The sequence below is a fragment of the Nymphaea colorata genome, chromosome 6 (genome assembly GCF_008831285.2).
Source record: "Nymphaea colorata isolate Beijing-Zhang1983 chromosome 6, ASM883128v2, whole genome shotgun sequence".
Taxonomy (NCBI): domain Eukaryota; kingdom Viridiplantae; phylum Streptophyta; class Magnoliopsida; order Nymphaeales; family Nymphaeaceae; genus Nymphaea; species Nymphaea colorata.
Genome location: NC_045143.1, coordinates 1,062,884 through 1,083,682, shown reverse-complemented (window position 1 = coordinate 1,083,682; position 20,799 = coordinate 1,062,884). Strand labels below are relative to the sequence as shown.

The 20,799-nt window shown below is 38.9% G+C and overlaps 3 protein-coding genes across 4 annotated transcripts; all 3 read right to left on the bottom strand.

Moving 5' to 3' along the window:
* Positions 1 to 506: 506 nt before the first annotated feature.
* LOC116255720 (pentatricopeptide repeat-containing protein At5g42450, mitochondrial-like) lies at positions 507 to 3,081 on the bottom strand. Its single transcript, XM_031631654.2, has one exon. It carries the CDS (start codon positions 2,161 to 2,163, stop codon positions 526 to 528), a length of 1,638 nt encoding a protein of 545 aa, XP_031487514.1. The 5' UTR covers positions 2,164 to 3,081; the 3' UTR covers positions 507 to 525.
* Positions 3,082 to 3,297: 216 nt separating this feature from the next.
* On the bottom strand, positions 3,298 to 9,329 carry LOC116255723 (uncharacterized). Of its 2 annotated transcripts, XM_031631657.2 has the most exons (10): positions 9,147 to 9,329; positions 8,994 to 9,079; positions 8,796 to 8,843; positions 8,628 to 8,716; positions 7,605 to 7,658; positions 5,647 to 5,714; positions 5,520 to 5,569; positions 4,933 to 5,030; positions 3,722 to 3,881; positions 3,298 to 3,565 (listed from the first exon to the last, which is right to left on the bottom strand). In XM_031631657.2, the coding sequence occupies exons 1-9, from the start codon at positions 9,203 to 9,205 to the stop codon at positions 3,774 to 3,776; spliced, it is 660 nt and encodes a 219-aa protein (XP_031487517.1). In that variant the 5' UTR covers positions 9,206 to 9,329; the 3' UTR covers positions 3,298 to 3,565; positions 3,722 to 3,773. The 2 variants fall into 2 exon arrangements, with proteins under 2 accessions (XP_031487517.1, XP_049934175.1); XM_050078218.1 differs by lacking the exon at positions 8,796 to 8,843.
* A 3,443-nt stretch (positions 9,330 to 12,772) lies between these two features.
* On the bottom strand, positions 12,773 to 14,318 carry LOC116255489 (myb-related protein MYBAS1-like). The gene is made up of 3 exons (XM_031631328.2): positions 14,122 to 14,318; positions 13,870 to 13,999; positions 12,773 to 13,511 (listed from the first exon to the last, which is right to left on the bottom strand). Exons 1-3 carry the CDS (start codon positions 14,243 to 14,245, stop codon positions 12,980 to 12,982), a joined length of 786 nt encoding a protein of 261 aa, XP_031487188.1. The 5' UTR covers positions 14,246 to 14,318; the 3' UTR covers positions 12,773 to 12,979.
* Positions 14,319 to 20,799: the final 6,481 nt, after the last annotated feature.

The following is a 20,799-nucleotide window of genomic DNA, read 5'->3' as shown; positions in this document are numbered from 1 at the left end:
TTCAGCTGTGCCACAGGTCGTCTTGAATGATTTTTCATTATTTGATATCAGATTTTCACCTATTTTTCCGGCTTTTCCCTTTTGATATATATTTTTTTAAAAGAACATGATGTTAATTATTTGTCAATAAAAAGAAATCCGTCTTCGATTATATTTGGCCGACTTAATAGAAAAATATCTTGTTTTCTAATCTATTATGTAAAAAGGATTGCATTCGAGCAGCGAAACTTAGTCACAATGTCCATACAGCACAAAATCAGATCCATCTGTAATCCTACCTTCCGCTGATATCTTATCAGCTTGGAGGCATTTAGAAGTCGCTTCTACCAAATGGGTGGATCTCTTGTGGATCTATATTCACCTAATTTCGGACTGTTTCCATCACCAAGCCTAGTATTTCTCTCATATGGAATGCTAATGATACAATTATGAAGGCAGAATATTTGGTTCTAAAACTTGCAATTATCGTTTTAAAGTATGCCTTGATCAAAGCACCAGTAGCTGAATTGAGAATCAAATATCATTTCATTCAGTATCATTGTGAGTGCTTTGAATCGGGTTAGGACAATATCCTGCCTCCTCTAATTGCAGATAGCAGTGTCTCAATATGTCATATATACTATCAGTCTCAGGATGCCTTCTATCCATAGTAGAAAATGCATAGACCTTGCTCCTTATCTCAATCCAACTGCAGCCAGGGATTCTTTTCATTCCCTTATCAGACATCATCCTTCGAATCTTTGACACCGCATGCCAGCGATCGGCTGCAGCATAAACGTTTGACAGTAGCACATAACTGGAGACATCCTCAGGGTCCAACTCCAGCAGCTTTCCTGCTGCAAGCTCAGCCATCCTCATGTTGGAATGTATCCGGCATCCACCAAGCAAAGCTTTCCAGAACCCAATCCCCGGATTAAGTGGCAGTTTCTGCAGAAAATTTTCAGCTTCTCTAAAGCGGCCGGCACGTGAAAGGAGATCGACCACACAAGCATAATGTTCAGCTTTCAAGATCTCAGGCTCCTCCAGCTTTACCAGATCAAACAACGCAGACCCCTCATCTACAAGGCCTGCATGGTTGCAGGCAAATAGTAAGCAAAGCAGAGTGACATCATTAGGTCTTAGGCCATCAACAGCTTTCATTTCCTCAAACACATCCAAAGCTTCCCTTGCTCTACCATTTTGTGCATACCCCCAAATCAAAGCATTCCATGAAACAATGTTCCGTCTAGGCATTCTATCAAACACTTGGCGACTCTCCTCCATTGCCCCACATTTTGCGTAGCAGCTGACGAGGGAATTACCCACGAAAACGTCAAGTTTTCTTAGGGACTTGACAGCACAGGCGTGCAAATGCCTGGCTAGTCCGACCGCTGCTATGTTGCCAACAGAGCTTATAACACTTGCAAACGTCGTCTCATTTGGCAACTCACCACTTCTGCACATCTCAACAAACAGATCCAACGCTTTTTCACTGTGCCCTGTTTGACTACAGCCAGAGATCATAGCATTCCAAGACACCACATTCCTTTCAGGGATGGTACTGAACAACTTAACAGCATCATCAACCCTCTCATGTTTCAGATACCCAGAAATCAGGCTAGTGTAAGAAACAACATTTGGCTCCAAAATGTCATCAAACGCCTTGACGGCATCTTCTATGCTGCCCAACTTAGCGTAGAGATCTGCGGCAGCACTACCCACAAAGACGTTCGAGTGCAACCCCATCTTTGCTGAAGCAGCGTGCAGTTGCTTCCCCACATCGAGAATCTGCAGGTTGCCACAGAGATGGAGGACAGAGCCAAAAGTGAACTGGTTGGGTCTAACATCGCGCACAAGCATGCGAGAGAAGAGATGCAAAGCATCCTTGCCACGACCGAACTTGGAGAAAACACCGATCAAGGACGTACACGAAACCAAACCCCACTCGGGCATTTCCTCAAGCAGCTTGTTTGCATTGTCGAAATGAGCAGATTCACAATACAAACGAACCAGACTCGAGGCAACTGGATCGTGCATAAGCAGCAGCCCAGACTTGAGGAGGCGAGCGTGAAGCTTCTGGGTGTGATGTAACGGCTTGGGGTCTGCATGGTAGGAAAGAAAAGCAGGACGAAGGCGGGGAATCTTTTTCCTTGTGATGACAGAAACTATAGCAAATCCAAGCATCGGAGGGCATTATGCACCTTCCATTCCCACAAAAAGGGGGGAGAGAGAGAGAGAGAGAGAGAGAGAGAGAGACTTGTGCTCCACAATGCCGCCAATGCCCGCTTCCCGGATGGTGGCACGAGAATTTCCCCGTCAGCAGCCGGGCGCGATGAGCGATAAACTACAAGAAAATTTTAACAAATGAAAAATCTTCTTATAAATTTAACATTTGGAAGGGTTCCATCTTTATCATGCCGATTCAAAACTGGTTTTTGTTTGAGAGCTAAGTCGCTGAATTCTTTGGGAAACAAGCTTTTCATAAAATAGTATTAGTGGCACGCATCCGTTTGTGCAAAAGCAAGCTTTTATAGATGTCCCTTCCTTTTCCAGGTATATCATCTTCCCTTCTCTCTTGCTCTGTGTTTAGGTCCCAAAACAATACATTACCCGGGTAAGTAGACAGAAAATTTCTTCAGAGTATCTCTTCTCCAAGTATATCATCTTTTCATAGTATCGATATTAGTTAAGGCGGGTACCGAAACCCCTAACATCTCCGAATCAACAAGTAGGCCTAGGCATCCGGCCGCCTCGACCCACTAGAAGTCTGCACAGGTCCTATCCAAGTACTTATCGTAGCCGGCCTTATGAGAAAAGGGCCAGGTAATATCCGGTGCCCAGGTCTATCAAAAAGTTAAGAGATTTTATCCAAATTTGTATCTAGTTTTCTCTTGCGTTAACAGTTACACGGGATGCAAATGGATCGGATCCAGAGCAAGAGCTGCAGTGTTTTTGTTTTACCGAATCCGACTTGAAGGTGAGGGCATAAGATCGTTCAACCATCTAGGATTACTAACAGTATGACTTGAGCTTCGATCCAATGATATCAAACCCAGATTGTCTTCGGTTGGTTCGGCAAGGTTATGTGGAAGACACTCTCGCTCAGCCCAAGTCCAGTCTTGTTTACAGGTTGGAGCCAAGTCAAGATCAGGCCATATGGAACCTATCACAGGCGGTTACCCCAAGCGCATGCCCACCCTCCAAACTGGCTGGACATTTTCAGTTGCACAGCAATTCACATGCTCTAGACAAAGTTACCATGGCTAAATCATTAAATCATCAATGGGAGGCTTCATGTAGTCCTTCACAACAACTGCATAAGACAAACCAAACTTATTGCTGACTGTGAGACTAAGATGCAATTTTCATGTGCACCAGCAGCAGATAGTTCCGCCGAACTGCTTACATCTAATATTAGCATTTCCTGCAAGCATAGAGCTGCCGCATCTAAGGTGTGCACGAGCAGCAGACAGTTTCTGCCAAACTTGTATACATGAGATATTAGCATTCCCTGCAAGCACAGAGCTGCTTCGTCTAATGTCACCACACTAGTTGCTGAAAAATTGTCTCTCAGTTTAAGCTTGAACTGAAGAAGAAATAAGAAAAATTCAAGTTAAACCAGTAAGTTTACAATGACCAACAATGCATTCCTCTAACAAGCACCACAACTTGAGCAGTAAGATGCAACGCTATGTAATGATGTCAGGATAGAACAGTAGAAAATAGAAGTTTCGGCTAATACCAAGAGAACGGAGTGACGGTGACGGCATATGCAGAAAGGTGTGCCAAGTGGTTTACTCTTCCTTTCTACCACGCCGAGTTTTGCGCAGTCTAGAATGTCGTTGTCTAAATAAGTACATGTATAGGTTGAACCACAAAAATGGGTAACAAACCAACAAGGCCTGCATGCAACTAATTCTTATCAGCGAGAGAGAGAGAGAGAGAGAGAGAGCTTGTGCATTTCAGTGCATGGAGGAAAGAAAAAGAAATTGCCCTTGGCTTACTTCTGGCACTGCATACATGTCACTAAGATTTCTTGATGCACGTACCCTGTCACCACTTCATCATGCATGAGAATGAAAAGGCCATACTTGCATACAATGAAAGATACGACCAACAAGGCTAGTACTACAAAAGGGTTTTTAGCGGGATTCCCTCTATCCATTAATCCAACAATGACATCCCTACTTAACTTCCTGAAATGGGGCAGCGACTATGCAGATCTTCCATCAGAGGAGATGGAAATAGTAAAGCTTTTATGTCAGACGACTGAACCAAACCAAGTTCTGATCCAATTTGGATTAGCTTATCACTTTCTTCTTCCTTTGCTTGGGTTATTTGTAGGAGAGACCAGAAAATCTGTCTATCCCAGTAAAGCTTATTGCAATTTTGGTTGCACAGAGCTCCAGATTTCACTAAACATCTAAGTCACATGGGTACTTTGGTAGGGTCCATGTACTTGTGTTGCTGTACCCATCCCCAAGGTGGGTACTTGGGCACACATACTTATTAGATCAAAACTAATCCCAACTAATTATTTTTTCTTGATTTAAATTTTTGTGTTATTTTCACACACACACACACACACACACACATATGTATCGTAACTGTACTCATATCTCCGTACCCGAATGGTACCCATACCTATGTGACTTAGCTAAACATAATGTACATATGATAACCAGGGATCTTGTTAGGTCAGAAAAAAAGAGCTGCTATACAATATCTCTACTCCTACATAGCTGACACTAATTTATTTAACTCCTCAATCAGATTATGTAACACTAGACATTAACCAGACCAAATTGCACCATTCACACCATCACAAGTATATCTAAAAATTTATCACAGTTCAGATGCACTTTCATCTACAGTTGAAAAAGTGAAATTTTGGGATCAGGTCCGTTCTAGTCAAAAACATTATTCAGGAGATTGCCTGTCATAAACACATACCACAACAAAGGCATAGTAACTGAACGGGAAGCTGCTAAAGAAGGCCTCATACAGGTGCTCCCCCTTTATCAGTGGAAGTGCTTGATACATAAGCCACACTGCAGTTGGAAGTACGCCTACAAACTCAGTCTCTGCTAACTATTGAAACACAAACTGCAAAAAATATTAGGTCTTCATAATAAAATGGGCTTATAGAGGCTTTAAGTTTCAGGATTTCACATATTATTCTTGAATATCACATGAACAATTAGGGCTTCAAGGATTCACCTGGATAGAAACATAAAGGACTTCACACATAGCCAGAGTCATTCTGTAAGAATTTAAATTTTATAATTGGACCAACTCCAAACAACCTACTGTTGAAGGAGACAAACTTCGTCGTTACTTTTCTGCATAGAATTGACTTATTTCTGCAGAGCCCAGCAGTTCTGATATTTTTTTCCTTTTCTTATGTTCTATTAATAGAGAAAAAAGCAGAACTATTGTGAAGTTTATGCAACTTGACATGAGCACAAAGCAATGAATTCAAAGCCTGAACCAAAAGGAAGCTAAGAAATTCCTATTTGCAGAAAAGGCATAGAACTTACTTTCTCCAGGGAAAACCCCAATGGGGTATAGTGCAATAAAAGCTGTATACCTGAGAAAATAGACGAGACTTAGGAAAAATAACAGAAATGGGATTATAATGCAGATGCTGAATGAACTCATACAAACCTTAGGTAAATGAGCCAAGATGGACAAAGATCTATACAACTCATAGCATAATGGGAATATCTAATTACCTATCAAATAATACCAAAGAATGGTCAGTAGCGTAAAGCAAGAAGCTCTGAGAGAAAAAAAGGAAAAAAACAAAAGGTTGTACTCAAATGAAGTATTATTGAAAATAATCACACCAGGGTTATTTGATTGCAGGGAGGCAATTTGTTCCAACTAGACCATGGGCGTGTTTGGCAACCCCTCCGAAACAATGTTTCAGAGGGAAAACTTTGTTTAGGTTTCAAAACATCGTTGGATGGGTGTTTCGGAAGGCACAAAACTGGGTTTCATGAAAACCTGGTTTTCATCCAGGTTTTGAAAAAGCTGGTGGAGCTCACAATATTTCTACTTTATAAGTATTATTATTATTGTTCTCACAAGATGATTTCTTTAAAAAGGAATGGTAAACTAGTTGCACCCCAAGAGTTGCCATTCTTTAGAGAATTTCACCTAAAATAATGCCACCCACAAATGAAAAAAAAAAAAAAATCTCCAAAGGCATTTTATCCCATAGAATTTTATGAGTGATTCAAGGAAACCCTTAAACTTCATTTGGCAAGAAGATCATTTGATAGAAATGTACAAAAACAAGTTACGCAAAATCTCATCCTGTCATAGATAAAGAGGTACGAATGTAGACAAGAAAGGTTAGTGCTTTTTGCAATATAACAGCCAGCTCTCCACACGCTGAGCATACCCAATTGCACCGACATTTCCATCCATTTTTAGGGAAAGAACCAATATTCAAGCTCATATATCAGATGAAAAAATGTGATGAGAGAAAACTTCATATTTTTCTTGAATCACTCATTGTAGTGTAAAAATCCAGAGACTTTCTATCATAATTCTAGTTCAAATGCTATTTCCTGTTAACATGTCACCTGAGTTTTACAGAATTTCCATGAGTTCCTCGAATGAGCTCAACCAAGCAACTTAACCCATTTTCGCTTTCTCGTAACTTCTTTTCCCCATCCCCCAAGAGCCCAATAAACAGAGTATCCCACATGCCAATACTTCCTGATTGAATTTAGCTTTTAAGTTCTTGATACACTCACCCAAACCAAGGTATTTAGAGTACTTGCAAAATTGCTGCTGATTAACCCGTGACTTCAAGTAAATGAGCCAAACATGACATATGTGTCTGTCATCAGCCTTTTCCCCATTTAAGTCATCCAATGTATTTCAAATGGTTTTACTATAACATATTTAACTCCTGCAGCTTAACATGGCAATAATGTAACATACTAGCATCCAGTATAATAGATGGACTTGATGGATGTACTTAACTGTATTAACATTTTCCTTTACTTTCTTATTTATACTAACTGAAAATCGGAGCTAAACTTTGGCTTTTCAAATATAAATTTTATCAGACTAGAATTTATAAAATATATTATGCACCCTATGTTCCGGAAAATCAAATGCAAATGAAACCATGCCTGTCTTGTTCTTGAAGAATAATAACTTTCCCTTTTCCAGATGGTAATTCCAAAGCACCGTTTGAAGCATGACCGTTCATAATTTACAATGAAGCCACTGTTGCAATTTGCTGTCAATTCATTGTCCCTATAATCATGTTGCAGGAAAATGTTTTGAACTTTAGAATTAATCTATCATAGTACTGCATAAAGACCTGACCAGTAAGTCATTCCTTGAACTACAGTATAAGCATGCTTCTGTTCGAAAAAATGAGTAGTTATATTACCCGATTCAGGAACAGTAATGCGCCTGATTAAATGGTAGAAAAACCACTGGGGTGCAACTGAAAATTTTCCACTCTAATCAGTTCAAACATACAAGCAGTTCTCTTAAACTAATGAGAGTACTATGGTGTTTCATGGTTTTAAGGCCCTTGGTACATGGAATGAATTGGTTCGGCAATAATAGCTACAAAATTGCCAAAGCTCAAATACCTCAGATATGCTCCATGCCGTGAATGTAATAAAAACTGAGGGAAGTTCTTGAACCTGCATGATCAAAAGAGAATTTTAGAATAGGCAAACTAGTTAACTCACTTAAAAGATGAAACTGCATTAAAATAAAACCTAAAGAACCCTGTTTGCTTACACTACATCAGAAAATAATCTAAGTTGGGTTCCTCATTCAACTCTCAGATAAATTCATCTTTGTGTAAACCGTAAAGTAATAGCCAAACAACTTCCAGATAAAAGAAAAAGAAAGACCTCTTCACCATGTGACTTCCACGATTAGACAAAGGTTAAAAGTTCTTTCATTCGAAAAATAACATCCACGCTTCCAAACTTGAAAAATGTTTTTGTCACTTTCGTTAGCCTAGTGATGTTACTTCAAGTCAACATAAATTCCACAAATACTGATGTTTGCACGAAGCTAAGTTCATAATCATTATCATGCACCTGCTGTGTGTTCATTTTTTACTTTTGCAGACATGCAGCCCTAAGAGCGGTCCTCAAGTTGGACATGAAATTGAACATACCGTGAAAATTGGATGAAACATTCACTAGATGGTACGGAGAACAGCCCAGGCCAATTAGTGAGATTCACAAGGAATTGGTGGAGAATGCATTATGAGAAACTGAGGTAATGTTCAGAGCCTTTATAACAAGGGATACAGCTCAAGTTACTAAGAAATGAGCCAGCGAAAAAAAAAAAAAAAGAATTTATCATAAAAAGCCAGGCAAATGCACGCTCGGAAAATAATGGACCATTCATGGCCCAGCAACAATTAAGGATTAGTACTTAGTTTGCTCCTGTAAGATGATCAATGAACAATAAGTTGCGGAAAGAAAGAGGTATTGGTATTATGGGGCCATTGCCTACACGACCATATTCTTTATATGTGCGTTCTCTGGTTTCGTTCCACTCGATGAGTTACCAATGATAAATTAGCAACGGTGGTGGGGTGTTCGTGATGATCACCATAGACGACAGACGACAAAAACAGGAAAGAGATGAACCTCGGGAATTCGGCGAACGATTGCGAACAAGAAATGAGTCCTTCCACCCCATTGCAACAGAGCAGGCGTCACCGAACCAGGAGTCAGACCTGAAGAGAGGAAAGGAAGACCAACGTCTTATTAACCAAACTACTTGAGGGTCTGGTAGCATTGGTTCGAGTTCAGTACCTGTCAGTGCATGCAGTACCTCCATTACAGCAAGAAGCTGCAAGAAACCTTCAGAAGGGGGAAAAAAAAAACAAGAAGACCCATGATTTAAACCCATATCAAGTTACGTAGAATGTCCTAATTAAGAGGTTTTTACTTGGGAAGGTCTTAATTCGACAAATAATTAAACAAGGACTGGAATTGCCGAGAGAGAGAGACCGATTAATGATGCTGCAGAAGAATAAGCGCCATCCAGACTCTTGGTGAGTGCAGTATTCGCCAGAATCCAAGAGAGAGAAAGCGTCCTGCAGCATCCTGCGATTTAGCGCGCAACCGGGGAAAAGAGGGAGAGAGAGAGAGAGAGAGAGAGACCATCCACATGTTTGGACAACGTTGTAGGCGAGGAGGTACAAGGTTCGAGGGCGCGCCATGCAAATGTCTGCTTTAGCGCTGCCGCTTCCCCGATTCTCCTCGTCCCCCAATTCTTTCGGAGTTTTCGGATAAGGAGAAAGAAGAAGCTGCGTCAAAAATCTCGCCCAAGATTGTGATGCTCCAATATCGTTAAAGACCGTTTCTTGAATGTTATCATTATTAAAAAAGATATAGCAAATTGGCCCGACCAAACATAAATTTTAAGTTGACGAAAACGGGATTCTACAGAGTTCAACAATTTTCTTAAAAAATGTTACATGTAAATAATGTAAACGATTATTTATGATATTCAATCAATTGGAGCATCTCTAGTTACTAGTAAAAGTCAACATAATTACAACAAAAAACGAACAATAACAACATAATCAATTCACCAAATGTAATTGCAGATTTGTAACTGATTCAAGCAGCTTCAAGGATTTTGTCAAAGACTCAATGCACCAAGAAATTATTCGATTAGAAAGATGATTTTACAAAGTCTACCTTATGGGCTATAGACATATTAGTTGTTAACATGTATTGACGAATTCATCTCTATTTTTTTCATCAGTATCAATTAAAGTTATCAGCAAAAAAATTGTTCTTTAAAAATATGCTATATGTGTGTGTGTGTGTGTATATATATATATATATATATATATATATATATGAAAATTAATAGACATGATTTGTCGTTAAAGTTTTCTTTTGCAATCTAACTTTACTGCTTTGATCTTAATAATAGATTAATGCAAAACATATATTAAGTTGATCATTTTTTTAATTTAGTAGTTAAACAAAAATGAATGGCTTCCATAATAATTTTTCAGCAAAAAAATTAAATAGAATATAAACATCCTAATATATTTATACAAACTATTTGGATATAAAATAAATTTTATTCAAGTTATTTTTTATAAAAAATGAGGATTTTTGTATTCTCAAAATGTTACGGGAGTCCTTCATTTTTGCTTTTATAAAATACTACTATAGTAAAAAAATAATCAACTCAAGATATGTTTTGCATCAACTTATTCCTAATAAATATCAATAAATTTTGTTTGTAAAAAAAAAATAATCAACTCAAGGGCTTATACCAAATTTGCTATAATAGTTAGCTGGACAGAGAAGCAACTCGTATAAAGTTAGTTCTTGGTTCGATTCCGAATGGCATCAGCCCTTGACCTTGGCCTTGGAGGGAGAAGGGGAGAGCTTTTGAGCGTACCAGACCTTCAACGGAAGCTTCCCAATTAATTCCATGTTAAAAATCTTGCAGGCATCCACGCTTTCATTTTAGAAGTAAACTGCAAAATTTTCTTTTACGTCGTCCTGTTTACGTACGCGAAAACGTCATGTTTAAGCCTTCTTCAGTGGTCCTTAACGTGGGCATGCAATAGACCTTGTATACAACATGATTCGGTCCCCCTTTTTCCCCCATGTTTTTTTAACATATGCATCTTGTAAATAAACTCCATGATTCTTCGTCATGTGAACTTGTGGTAAAAAACCTTAATATAAAACGTTTTGGTGATCTAATTTTTTGAAATCGATGGGCAAATTAACCAAACAACGGGTGGTGCAGCTTGCCTCGTTCTGGTTGCAGGTTTGATCGATCTTAGCTGGAGTTCAGGTGATGAACTCTGAAGTTCTTAGGTAAGAAGGACCATCTGAGTTGGAATTGGTAAGATAATGTTATGATTTTGATGCCTTGAGTGAAGGAATCTTGATGTTTCTTGGTTGAATTAGCTGCGAGAAAACACGAACATGGGATATATTAACTATGCTGGTCTGGACCATCTTCACTGAAACTCGGTTTTTCCAAAGAGCATGAGCATGTTGGCTGCTTAGCCATGGAATCTTAAGAGTTTGAATCCTAAAATCTTGAGTATAACAAGGAAGAGGACCACCAACAGGAGGCATCTTTTGCTACAGATGGGGGTTTGGGTCATCCAAGGCTTATCGAGCCATGGCCACTTTCTTGTCTTTAAATAATGGAAAGACAGAAACAGAAAGTTGTGAAGCACATAACGCTGCTTTCTCTCTTTATAGTAACCATTGCTGAGTCTCATCTTTTTAGGCGTCTTTCTTTCTTTTCATTATCTGTTTTCGTTTTCTGCAAACACGTTTGATCTTCTACTGCCTTATGTTGAGCTTTGATTTTATCAACAGATCATGCCATTTTCTGCTTGCCCTTTCTCTTTGTGCGAGCAGAAAACTTGGGCCTGGTGGACCTGGTTTACTTTTAATTATATGCAGTACAGGACCACAACTCAACAACCACTGCTTGCTTGTGGATCAACGAACCTCATTGAGTATTCACTTTTTCTTAACATAATGGGGAATGCTTTTGTGATCTCAGGAGGTCCATGGCATCAGCCTTTATCACCTTATCTTCAACACTTCCAGAATTTCTTACCTTTCTGCGTTCCTACCCTCACTTTCATGAACAAATACTACGACTTCACCTGTTTGCATGTTTGGTGGCGTTCACTGTTTGGTGGTAGGCCAAAAGTTGCTTTTCTTTGCATGAGTGCATTGTATGTGTGTGAATATGTGCACAAGTTACATCCATCGACTTGCAGCAGTAACGCCAATTGTAACTGATTATTTGTGTGTTAGTGCTGAATTTTGACAGTGAATGGGATTATGGGAGAAATATAAAAGAATGGTTTTTTTAAGAAAATTTTATAGAAAATTTAATTTAAAATATGAGAAATCTTAAAAAAACATTTTTAAACGAACTAATTTACTAAACAGGTGGCACTTTCGAACCGGCTACTGAATTGAATCAGTATGCCACCAAATTGATTCAGACTGAGTATATGTGTCTGTTTATATTCAAAGCGCCGATTTACTTGAACAAGGTAAGGTTTGGTACAAACTTGAGGATTATGAGGATAGAGGATAGCCGATCCCTCTAATATCATCGGTGATTCTTCTAAACGGCAGAGCCCTTTTCCACTTTTGGATCTTTGATCTTTAATTAGAGTACCTATCGACCACGTCGATTTATTGGCTCTATATAGATCCACCACTTCAACATGTCCAAGCGGATCAGGACTTTTTAGAGCATGAGAACTACTTTAATTTATTCGATCTGAATCCGATCCAAGTAGTATGTGCTTTTTGAGAGAGAGAGAGAGAGAGAGTTATTTCTTTGACCTGGCTTATCATAATATGCCATGTTCTTATCACCACCTGCAGACTTCAATGGCCGTCTACTTATACCCCGTCCTAAGGAAAAGGAAGGGAACCCTCTTTGGCTTTTGCATCCCTATCTTTGAGTCCATTATATGCATGAGACTATGTTCTCAACGAACACTCGCTTTCCAAAAGGCAAGGAATGAAACCTGTTAATTAGTTGTCTCCCCAAAAGGACCTACTGCCGTTGTCTTTCTAGAAAAACCAACTTTTGGTTACTACTAATGCAATAAGGAGGAAAAAAAAAACAATTTGGCCCTTGTTTGTCACTTTCTAGGCACATACGCTATTCATGTTTTCTCCAGTACTCCTTTTCTCTTAGTGCTCATCGATTTATCAAGCACCTATGTCAAATTGAGCAAAGAAATATAAAAAGATACCAAAGATGAGATTTTAAAGATGGATCAAGATGCCATTAGAATTCAGAAAGTTGATATACAAGAGACACACACTCTCAGTGGTTGGCTAGCTTATGAGAGTGAAGATGCATAAGCACGCACTTGGGTCCGGTTAAGTTTGGTTGATAGTTTGAAACAAGACCACCATGATATAGACCAAGTAGTTTTCTGCGCAATCCAAGCCTCCTTCCTGTCTTACACAAGAGGGTCTCTAATGGAAAATTCATCTTCATCCATCTTCCAGAGTGAGTCACAGCAGTACTCCCACAGAGGGGAAGCCATTGAAGTGCAAGGAAACATGGATTCTCCGTCCTCCTTCAGAGGTTCGTAAACAGGAAAGCTGAGGATCTCGGATGCAGCAATCTCCTTCCACATCTGCTCCATGAAGCTCCCTGCGCTACCACCTTCTGCTGGTTCTGCACTTGCAGCATCTCCACGGCTTGTATCCCATGAACTTCCTCCTCCTCCAAACATCGAGTCACCAGGAGGAGAGTCCCCCTCAGCCTTGAGGGGAGAACCCTCTTGAAGCTGATTCGACAACAGCGAAGGCGGAGGCGATGAAGATGAAGCTGAAGAAGATGATGCTAGGGAGCAGGAGGAGGTGGAGGAGGAGAGTGACAAGGAATTCTCCTCGCGTTCCTGAGCTTTCTTCCTCATATGTGTCCTCCAGTAGTTCTTGATCTCATTGTCTGTGCGGCCAGGCAGTTTCCTAGCAATCCTTGACCACCTGCAATTCAGCTGTTCTCGTCACCACCATCCTTAACAGAAAGAGATCAAGAAGAGCGAAAAGGTTCACAAACTCAAAATCGTGATTTTCCTTTCATACTTTTGAAGTTCAGATGGAGCTCACCGATGAGTTGCACACATCTAGCAATAACACAAAGTTCAAATTTCCTGTATATAATTTGGAACCATCCAAAACTCCATTAACTGTCCATGGTGATGATGATGGTCATTTCACATCATAAATCATGAAGTAAACGAACAAATAAACTCTAATGGACATAACGATGATGATTCGTGGACGACTGTAGCTACATACATATGTGTGACTCTGTGTAGAGAGAGAGAGAGAGTAAGGCGACCTGTTGCCCCAGCGAGCATGAAGCTCAAGGACGAGGCTTTCCTCCTGAGGGGTCATCCTTCCACGCTTGAGGTCAGGCCTGAGGTAGTTGACCCAGCGAAGCCTGCAACTTTTTCCTGTCCTGTTGAGACCTACAAGAGAAAAGTGTTCAAGAGGGGGAGGATACGTTAAAGAACATAAAAGCCACCATCACCATGAGCAGAGCTCCAAATATAAGTCTACCTAGCAGTGAGTCACCCTCCTCCCCTCAAACCTGATACTTTTGCTATGAAATCCCAGCGCTTCTCTCCAAAGATTCCCACGAAGCAGACCAGTTGGAGGTCTTCTTGCTCGGTCCATGGACCCTTGCGAGTCTGAGCTCTCTCTGCCACCAACATCCTCTCTCTCCCTCTCTTTCTCTATCCCTCTGCCGGCACTACTTAGACCTATACGTCAAGTTCTGCACCTAGACCGCGTATTAATAGTATTGGCCTCTCTCTCTCTCTCTCTCTCCCCCCACATAACACCAATAAAACATTTTTCTTCAAGTTCCTTTGTTTATAAAAGATACCAACATTTTTGAATTCCAATAATTGTTGGCTTTGATACTCTGGGTTGAGGTTTTTTACGTTTTATGTCTCATATGTTTGTAGTATAATGCTTTTTTCAAATCTACGCTAGTCTAGAGCTAATGTGGTCCTTAACCCTGGTAGGAATTAGGGTTTGTTTTGGTAATGCTACAGCAAACAAAGCAAGTCACTTTCAGGCATTTCTGAAAAAAGAATTGAGAATTGTTGGTCCAAGGAGAAGAGCAATTGCTCAAATGGGTTTCTTATTGCCCTTGGTGCAACCATCACATTGCAATTATGAGTGATGTCTCGCTGTCAGGCTTTGCATATGTGCTGATGACAAATGCCAACAAAGTCTGATAAACACAGAAAAGCTCATCTATTTTTTACTTATTGCATTTAACAGCCTTCTTCCTAAGTTTATGTCAGAAAACATCCTCGACAGTGCTACTCCGCTTCATTGACCACATGTAAGGCAGAAACAACGCTTACCCTTACGATGGCATACGATTTTTCAACAAAACAAAACAGGAGAAAGCATCAAGCAGCGGTTCAGGCTGGTTCTTGAATTTTGAGATGAGTTCTGATGGTATTAACAATCCAATGATCGAGAGAGACTCATGATCAGCACATGCCCCACATCTGCTAAAATCCACCTCTCCTCTAATCTTGCAATTTTTTTAACATAATTAAGCAAAAAAGGCAACCCCTTGTGATTAACAATTAATTGAATATACAATTCTTGTTGAGATAATGTATAATATTGGTTAACATACTTTTTATGTTGGTATGCTTAGCATTATGTATTGGGTGGCATTTTCATTAATCAAAGTGGGAAATGCCGTCATGATAAAATCAGCCGTTAGATTTGTGGTAGCAGGGGGCCCATTGACGTACGGACTATACAAGAAAAACTAGTTTTTGAGGAGTTGTGGGGAGAAGAGACGACAAGAGGCATGGCAGACCTGACGTGGAGCACACTAACCTGTGGTCTCTCCACTTATCTCTTCCTGCTTTTCATTTTTTTTCTCCACTCTTTCTGTTTTCCCTTCTTTCCTCTTACTGCGCATTTGAGAGCAAGGATTTTTCTACCCATGGAAAGTTCAATCGGTTACAGTGCCATCTCAATGAAAGTTGGAATTCTGACCTTGAAAACCTCTCTACCTTAGCAGTCTCCTCGAAGAGATCCGAGAGATATTTTTAACCTCAGAACAGAGACAAATACTCCAAGAGGATCCCTCACTAGATACGTTTTAGTTTTTGCCTGTTCTATTTGGTTTGAAAATTCTGAAAGTTGCAAGAGTACTTGAAGTAACAGGGCTTTCTTTTCCTGATGTTGCAGAAAGAGCATGAAAATTGATGTCTCAATTACGTTTAACCAACATATTTATTGCAGAGTGAGGGCTGAGAGTCCTTTCCTTAGATTCTGTTTATGTCAATGGTCCATAGAAGATATCAACGCCAGACATACCTGCATCTTGAATGTATTTAAAAATGCTTATTTGCATCTTTGGAAATTTTGATTCTAGTCTTCTTCGTATTTCATGCAGCGGTCTCTAGCAGAGTAATCAATATGGCCAAGCTCTGGAATTGTCCATAGTCTGAGTGCAAAATGTTCTGTCTTCATCCAATTTAGTGAAAGTGTGAATTTCTGTTGGCACTAAGATTGCAAACACAAGATTAGATTTATGAGGGTGTTCTATCAGCTCTAGCTCCCAGATGTGAGGGCGATCTGGGGTTTTGAGATCTTAGATACCAAGATTTTGTATCCTTGTTTTGTAACAAAGATCTTAGATTCCTTCTTTGAAAGATGTATGGATTACAAAATACTGCATGGATCTCAAGCCACGATCCTGCCCTTCTCACTAGAGAGTCCTGGATTATAGGGAAGGATAATGAGGATCCTAATCCATGGTTATAAAATTTGTATTTTGCTAAAACCACATGGAGTTAAGGTGGGTTTGGATTAAGTTTGCGTTAGGACATTATATATCATAATCACCTTTGGTATGAAGTCAAGGAAAGCTCACCAACCTAATCCAGCTTATGTTATCTGCTGTCTGCCTTATGCAGCTGCACAGTTTTGGTCCAGATCTTAATTTGCTGTAACAGAAGCAAAATTGTAGTTTATAATTAAGCCGTGCAGCATTAAGTGCAGCAGCTGATAGACTAATGTCTACATCTTCCTTTACATCAACCAATCTTTATAAGATTACCATTTTTGAGAAGAGAATGGTAAGACCTTTGTAATTGAAGTCTTTCAAAGGGATAATCTATTAATCTTTGCTATTAAGCAATCACTGCTTGAATTCCAAAAAGTAAGAACCTAATTATAGATGCTTCCATCATTCTTGCACTTGTGAATTCCAAGTTATGGACTTATTATATGCAACAGTAATCACTATTGGGTTGAGAAATGCACAGCCACAAGTTCTTTTTCTGGGGACAGATAGCTTTATGTTTGATGTTGGAGAAAAGGAAGAAAAGGAAGCAACAACTTATCTTTAACTAAGATTGGCCCACCAACCCGGTTGGTCTTCAGTCAGTGGAACTTGATGTCTCATTGGGTTTCAAGCCATGAATATCAAAGGAGATTCCCCGGATGAATTGATCATTTAACTTTGGCATTTGTATAATTGAAAGATAAAGCAGATTATCTTGTGATTACAGATGTTTCAATGAAATAAAATCAAGAGGCAATTCAGGTCATCTTGTGGGTAATATGTAACACTGCCAGAGACTACACCTCATGTGTTTCATAATTGAAGACAAACATAATGCTCAAAAAGAAAGCTCTATACTTTCTCTCATCGCCTTAAATAAAACTTAAAAAGAAACAAATTTCACGCATGGATTGTAGAGGTATGATCAGTTGCTTCTGTATGAAAAGAAGACACCTAACTTTTGATGTCAACTTCAAGTATAAGTGAGTCAACTCATCATGCTTTGTTCCCATTATACTTTGTGAGTCTCTGACCACGTCTTCCCTTTAGCATCAAAATGTCAGTCATCGGCTCAAATAATTGGCCTCAAGACTCTTGAGAGGGAGGGAGAGAGAGAGAGAGAGAGAGAGAGACCCTTACTATATACTAAACCATTGTGGATGCTTTAGTCGCATGGATTCGGTATCACTGACTTTATAAGAGGCAATTAACACCTGAATCATAGTTTTCTGTATCAGAAAAAGATGATAGAATCGAATTCCGATCCCTTGTTCCTCCCCTTCCCTCCCCTCTTGCAGAAAAAACAAAAAAGAGAGGAGAAAAAGGAGGAAGAGACTTTGGTAAGTGCGTTATCTAGACTTCCTTTCTTTACAACAAAATACTCAAAACTGTTCTGTAGCTCTCAGTGCGACTCTGCCGTCATTAGCTTTCTTTCATTTTCTTTCTTTTTCGTTTCAGCACTCGTTACGTCAATCAGATGTTAGAAATTTGGCCACCATTAATTTTCAAGTGCCATCTACTTCCCTTCTCAACTTGTCTCTTTTTCTTCACTCGAGTCCTGGATATTGATTATCTTCACTATTTTTTTTTATCTCCCTGAGTTTTCTTTCTCAAAAAGAGTTCAAAGGACATCATTAAAAAATCAACATGCGTTAGTACGGACTAAGAAGCCGTTGCTTATCTCCAAGCCTATCCCAACCCAACAAATGACATCCAGCTGGTCCGACATTTCCTTTTCCCCCCTCTCTCTCTCTCACTAAAATTTATGTGACAGTTTTTTTTTTTTGGCAGATTTTTAATTGTTAGTCATCTAACAACACACACACACACACACACACACATATATATATATATATATATATATATATATATATATATATATATATATATATATATATATATATATATATATATATATATATATATATATCCCAAATTTCTCTACTGACAACCTAGATCCAGAATGGATCACAAAATTTAAATGATTGAACTTGGGAAACAACCTCTTGCTATTTTGCCCTCTACTACGACTCCTACTAATAATAGCGAAAGAGCATATGGCCAGTCTACCACCTTAAAAAGTGAATTTTTTTTCCTAAAAAAATGGTGATACCAGATCCAAATTGGATCATTTTGGGTTATTATGAACTTGTTTCTCAATGTTTAGATGATTCCATTTTTATAGTATTCCGAAAAATTCCTGGAAAGAACAGGATAACCTCCAAGAACGTTTTCTTGAGTTTATAATGATTTTAATGGGTTTGCATTGAACAGCCCGAGCTGAGCCAACTGGAACTGGCCTTGGGTCCAAGCAGGCCCAAGTTTTTTTTTTTTTCGTTTTACATGGTTGATGCCACTTAAAAATTTAACAGTTATTACCAGTGCTCCTTAGGAGAAAATTTATGTCTTCACCCCTATTGACATGACATTGCTACAAAAGTAAAGTTTTTTTTGTTACAAAATTCAAAATTTACATATAAATTTTAGAAATTATGGCCTAATTTTTTTTTTAAATTAAACTTTAAAAAGGTTAAGATTTCAATCTCTCCCGGTATAACCAGATCAGAGTTTTCCTAACCTCATGTCTGTCTCTAGAAACCTCCTCAACTTCAGCTGGGAGAAGCTTTTTCTCAATGGAGACATCGGCCAGTTCTCTCTCTCTCTCTCTCTCTCTATATATATATATATATATATATATATATATATATATATATATATATATATATATATATATATATATATATAGGGTGAAACCCGAAGGGCTACGACGGAGGGCCAAAATATGAAAATCTAATATAAATTTATTTTGGGAAACGTGTCATGCTTCAATTGAAAAATCTAATTAAAAAATTGAGTAACACACTTTTGCGTGTTGGTTTCATCTCTGCACGGAAAGACGTTTGGCCTTGCAAGGAATAGCGTTAGTACTTGTCATCTTTTGCGGCGTTTTTGTCCACATGCCTACGATCAAATCGACTAACAAGAGCCGTTGCTGCTCATAACTTTTCTTTTCTCTCCTGTGTTCAGTCTCTCTAGGCACTGCCTCGTGCCATTGAGATCATCTTCTCTTCCACCGCATCACTTGTTCGATTCTTGTGGGCTACTAATCCTTTTATTTATTGAGATAGATCAAGTTGAACGAAGGAAAAAGAAGAATAAAAAGGAAAGGAAGGACCGAACACGAGCCAGTGAATACCATGCATATTTTACATTTTCAAATCTCTTTCTCCTCTTAAGATCTACCAACTTTATGATGGAGAGGATGCTTACAGAGAAAATTAAAAAGAAATAAGGAAAACTAATCCCACTGGTTTCTAACTTTATGTCACTTATTTGTTCTCTTATCTTATCCACTTTCTTCTTTCTAGCTTTTCTTTTCACAACCATTTAAAGTGATATAATTTAGAAAGGAAAAGAGACACGAAGAACCCGTTCTGAAATAAAATTCGATATATTTAGGCAATTTGGTTTGGTTGTGATATCACATTTTAGGTGCATCTTGATGCTAGAACCCCAATAAGCTCATCCGGTTTCAAGTGGATATCCTAATAACTAATAAATGGATGTCCTAATCACTACCACATTCGCCCATGCTTGAGAAATGTCGCATGAACGAAGGAGGCCCCGCTTCTAAAGAGGCTTGCTTTAACCTCATGTTATTATTTTGACTTCATTGATTGAATGCGATTAGGTATACCTAAGGCGCATCAATAACTCTTTCATCATGGGCAGTAAAAGATCATATTCTTCAGTCATTGATAAACAGTTTGTGGGGCAATACTCACGCAATTACCACAAAATATACAGATTCCGAAATCAATACTAGAAGAAACAATGGACAAGGACAACAAATGAAGAAAGGACGAAGCACTTAGACAAGCTTCTATATGCACATGAAAGATTGATGACCCCTTTCGGCCTGATTCATTTCTCAATTAAAATTTTAGTTGTCTCACTTAAATTTTTGGCTGTAGATCTGCCACCTAGTACGTACTATGGTTACCTCTGTGCCAGGGGTGGACGTAGGTGTAGGTTACATATGGGCAAATGTCCACACGAACCCCAAAAATGTTTCTTGTTTTTGTATTGATATTTGTGAGCAATTTTTCTCATTTAGCTCTTAAAATTTTAAAAATCTATAACTAGTGCTCCTTAGTTAAATTTTTTTGGTTCTAACCCTACTGCTTATATGCTGCTTGATGTATGAGTTATGGCTACTTTTATGATAGTTAAAGTCCTATCCACTAAGGAAGCCGAGGTTCTCTCATTCCCCTTGCCTTGTTTCTAAGGTCGAAGGTCGACTGCTTGCATAAAGAGTTGATACCCATAACAGGTATTGTCTCGCACTCTAAGAATTCCATGCGAATATCTTAGTAATATATTTCAAAGATTGGGCAGATTAATACAACACTTTGTTCAAGTGTTTCATATATCATCTAC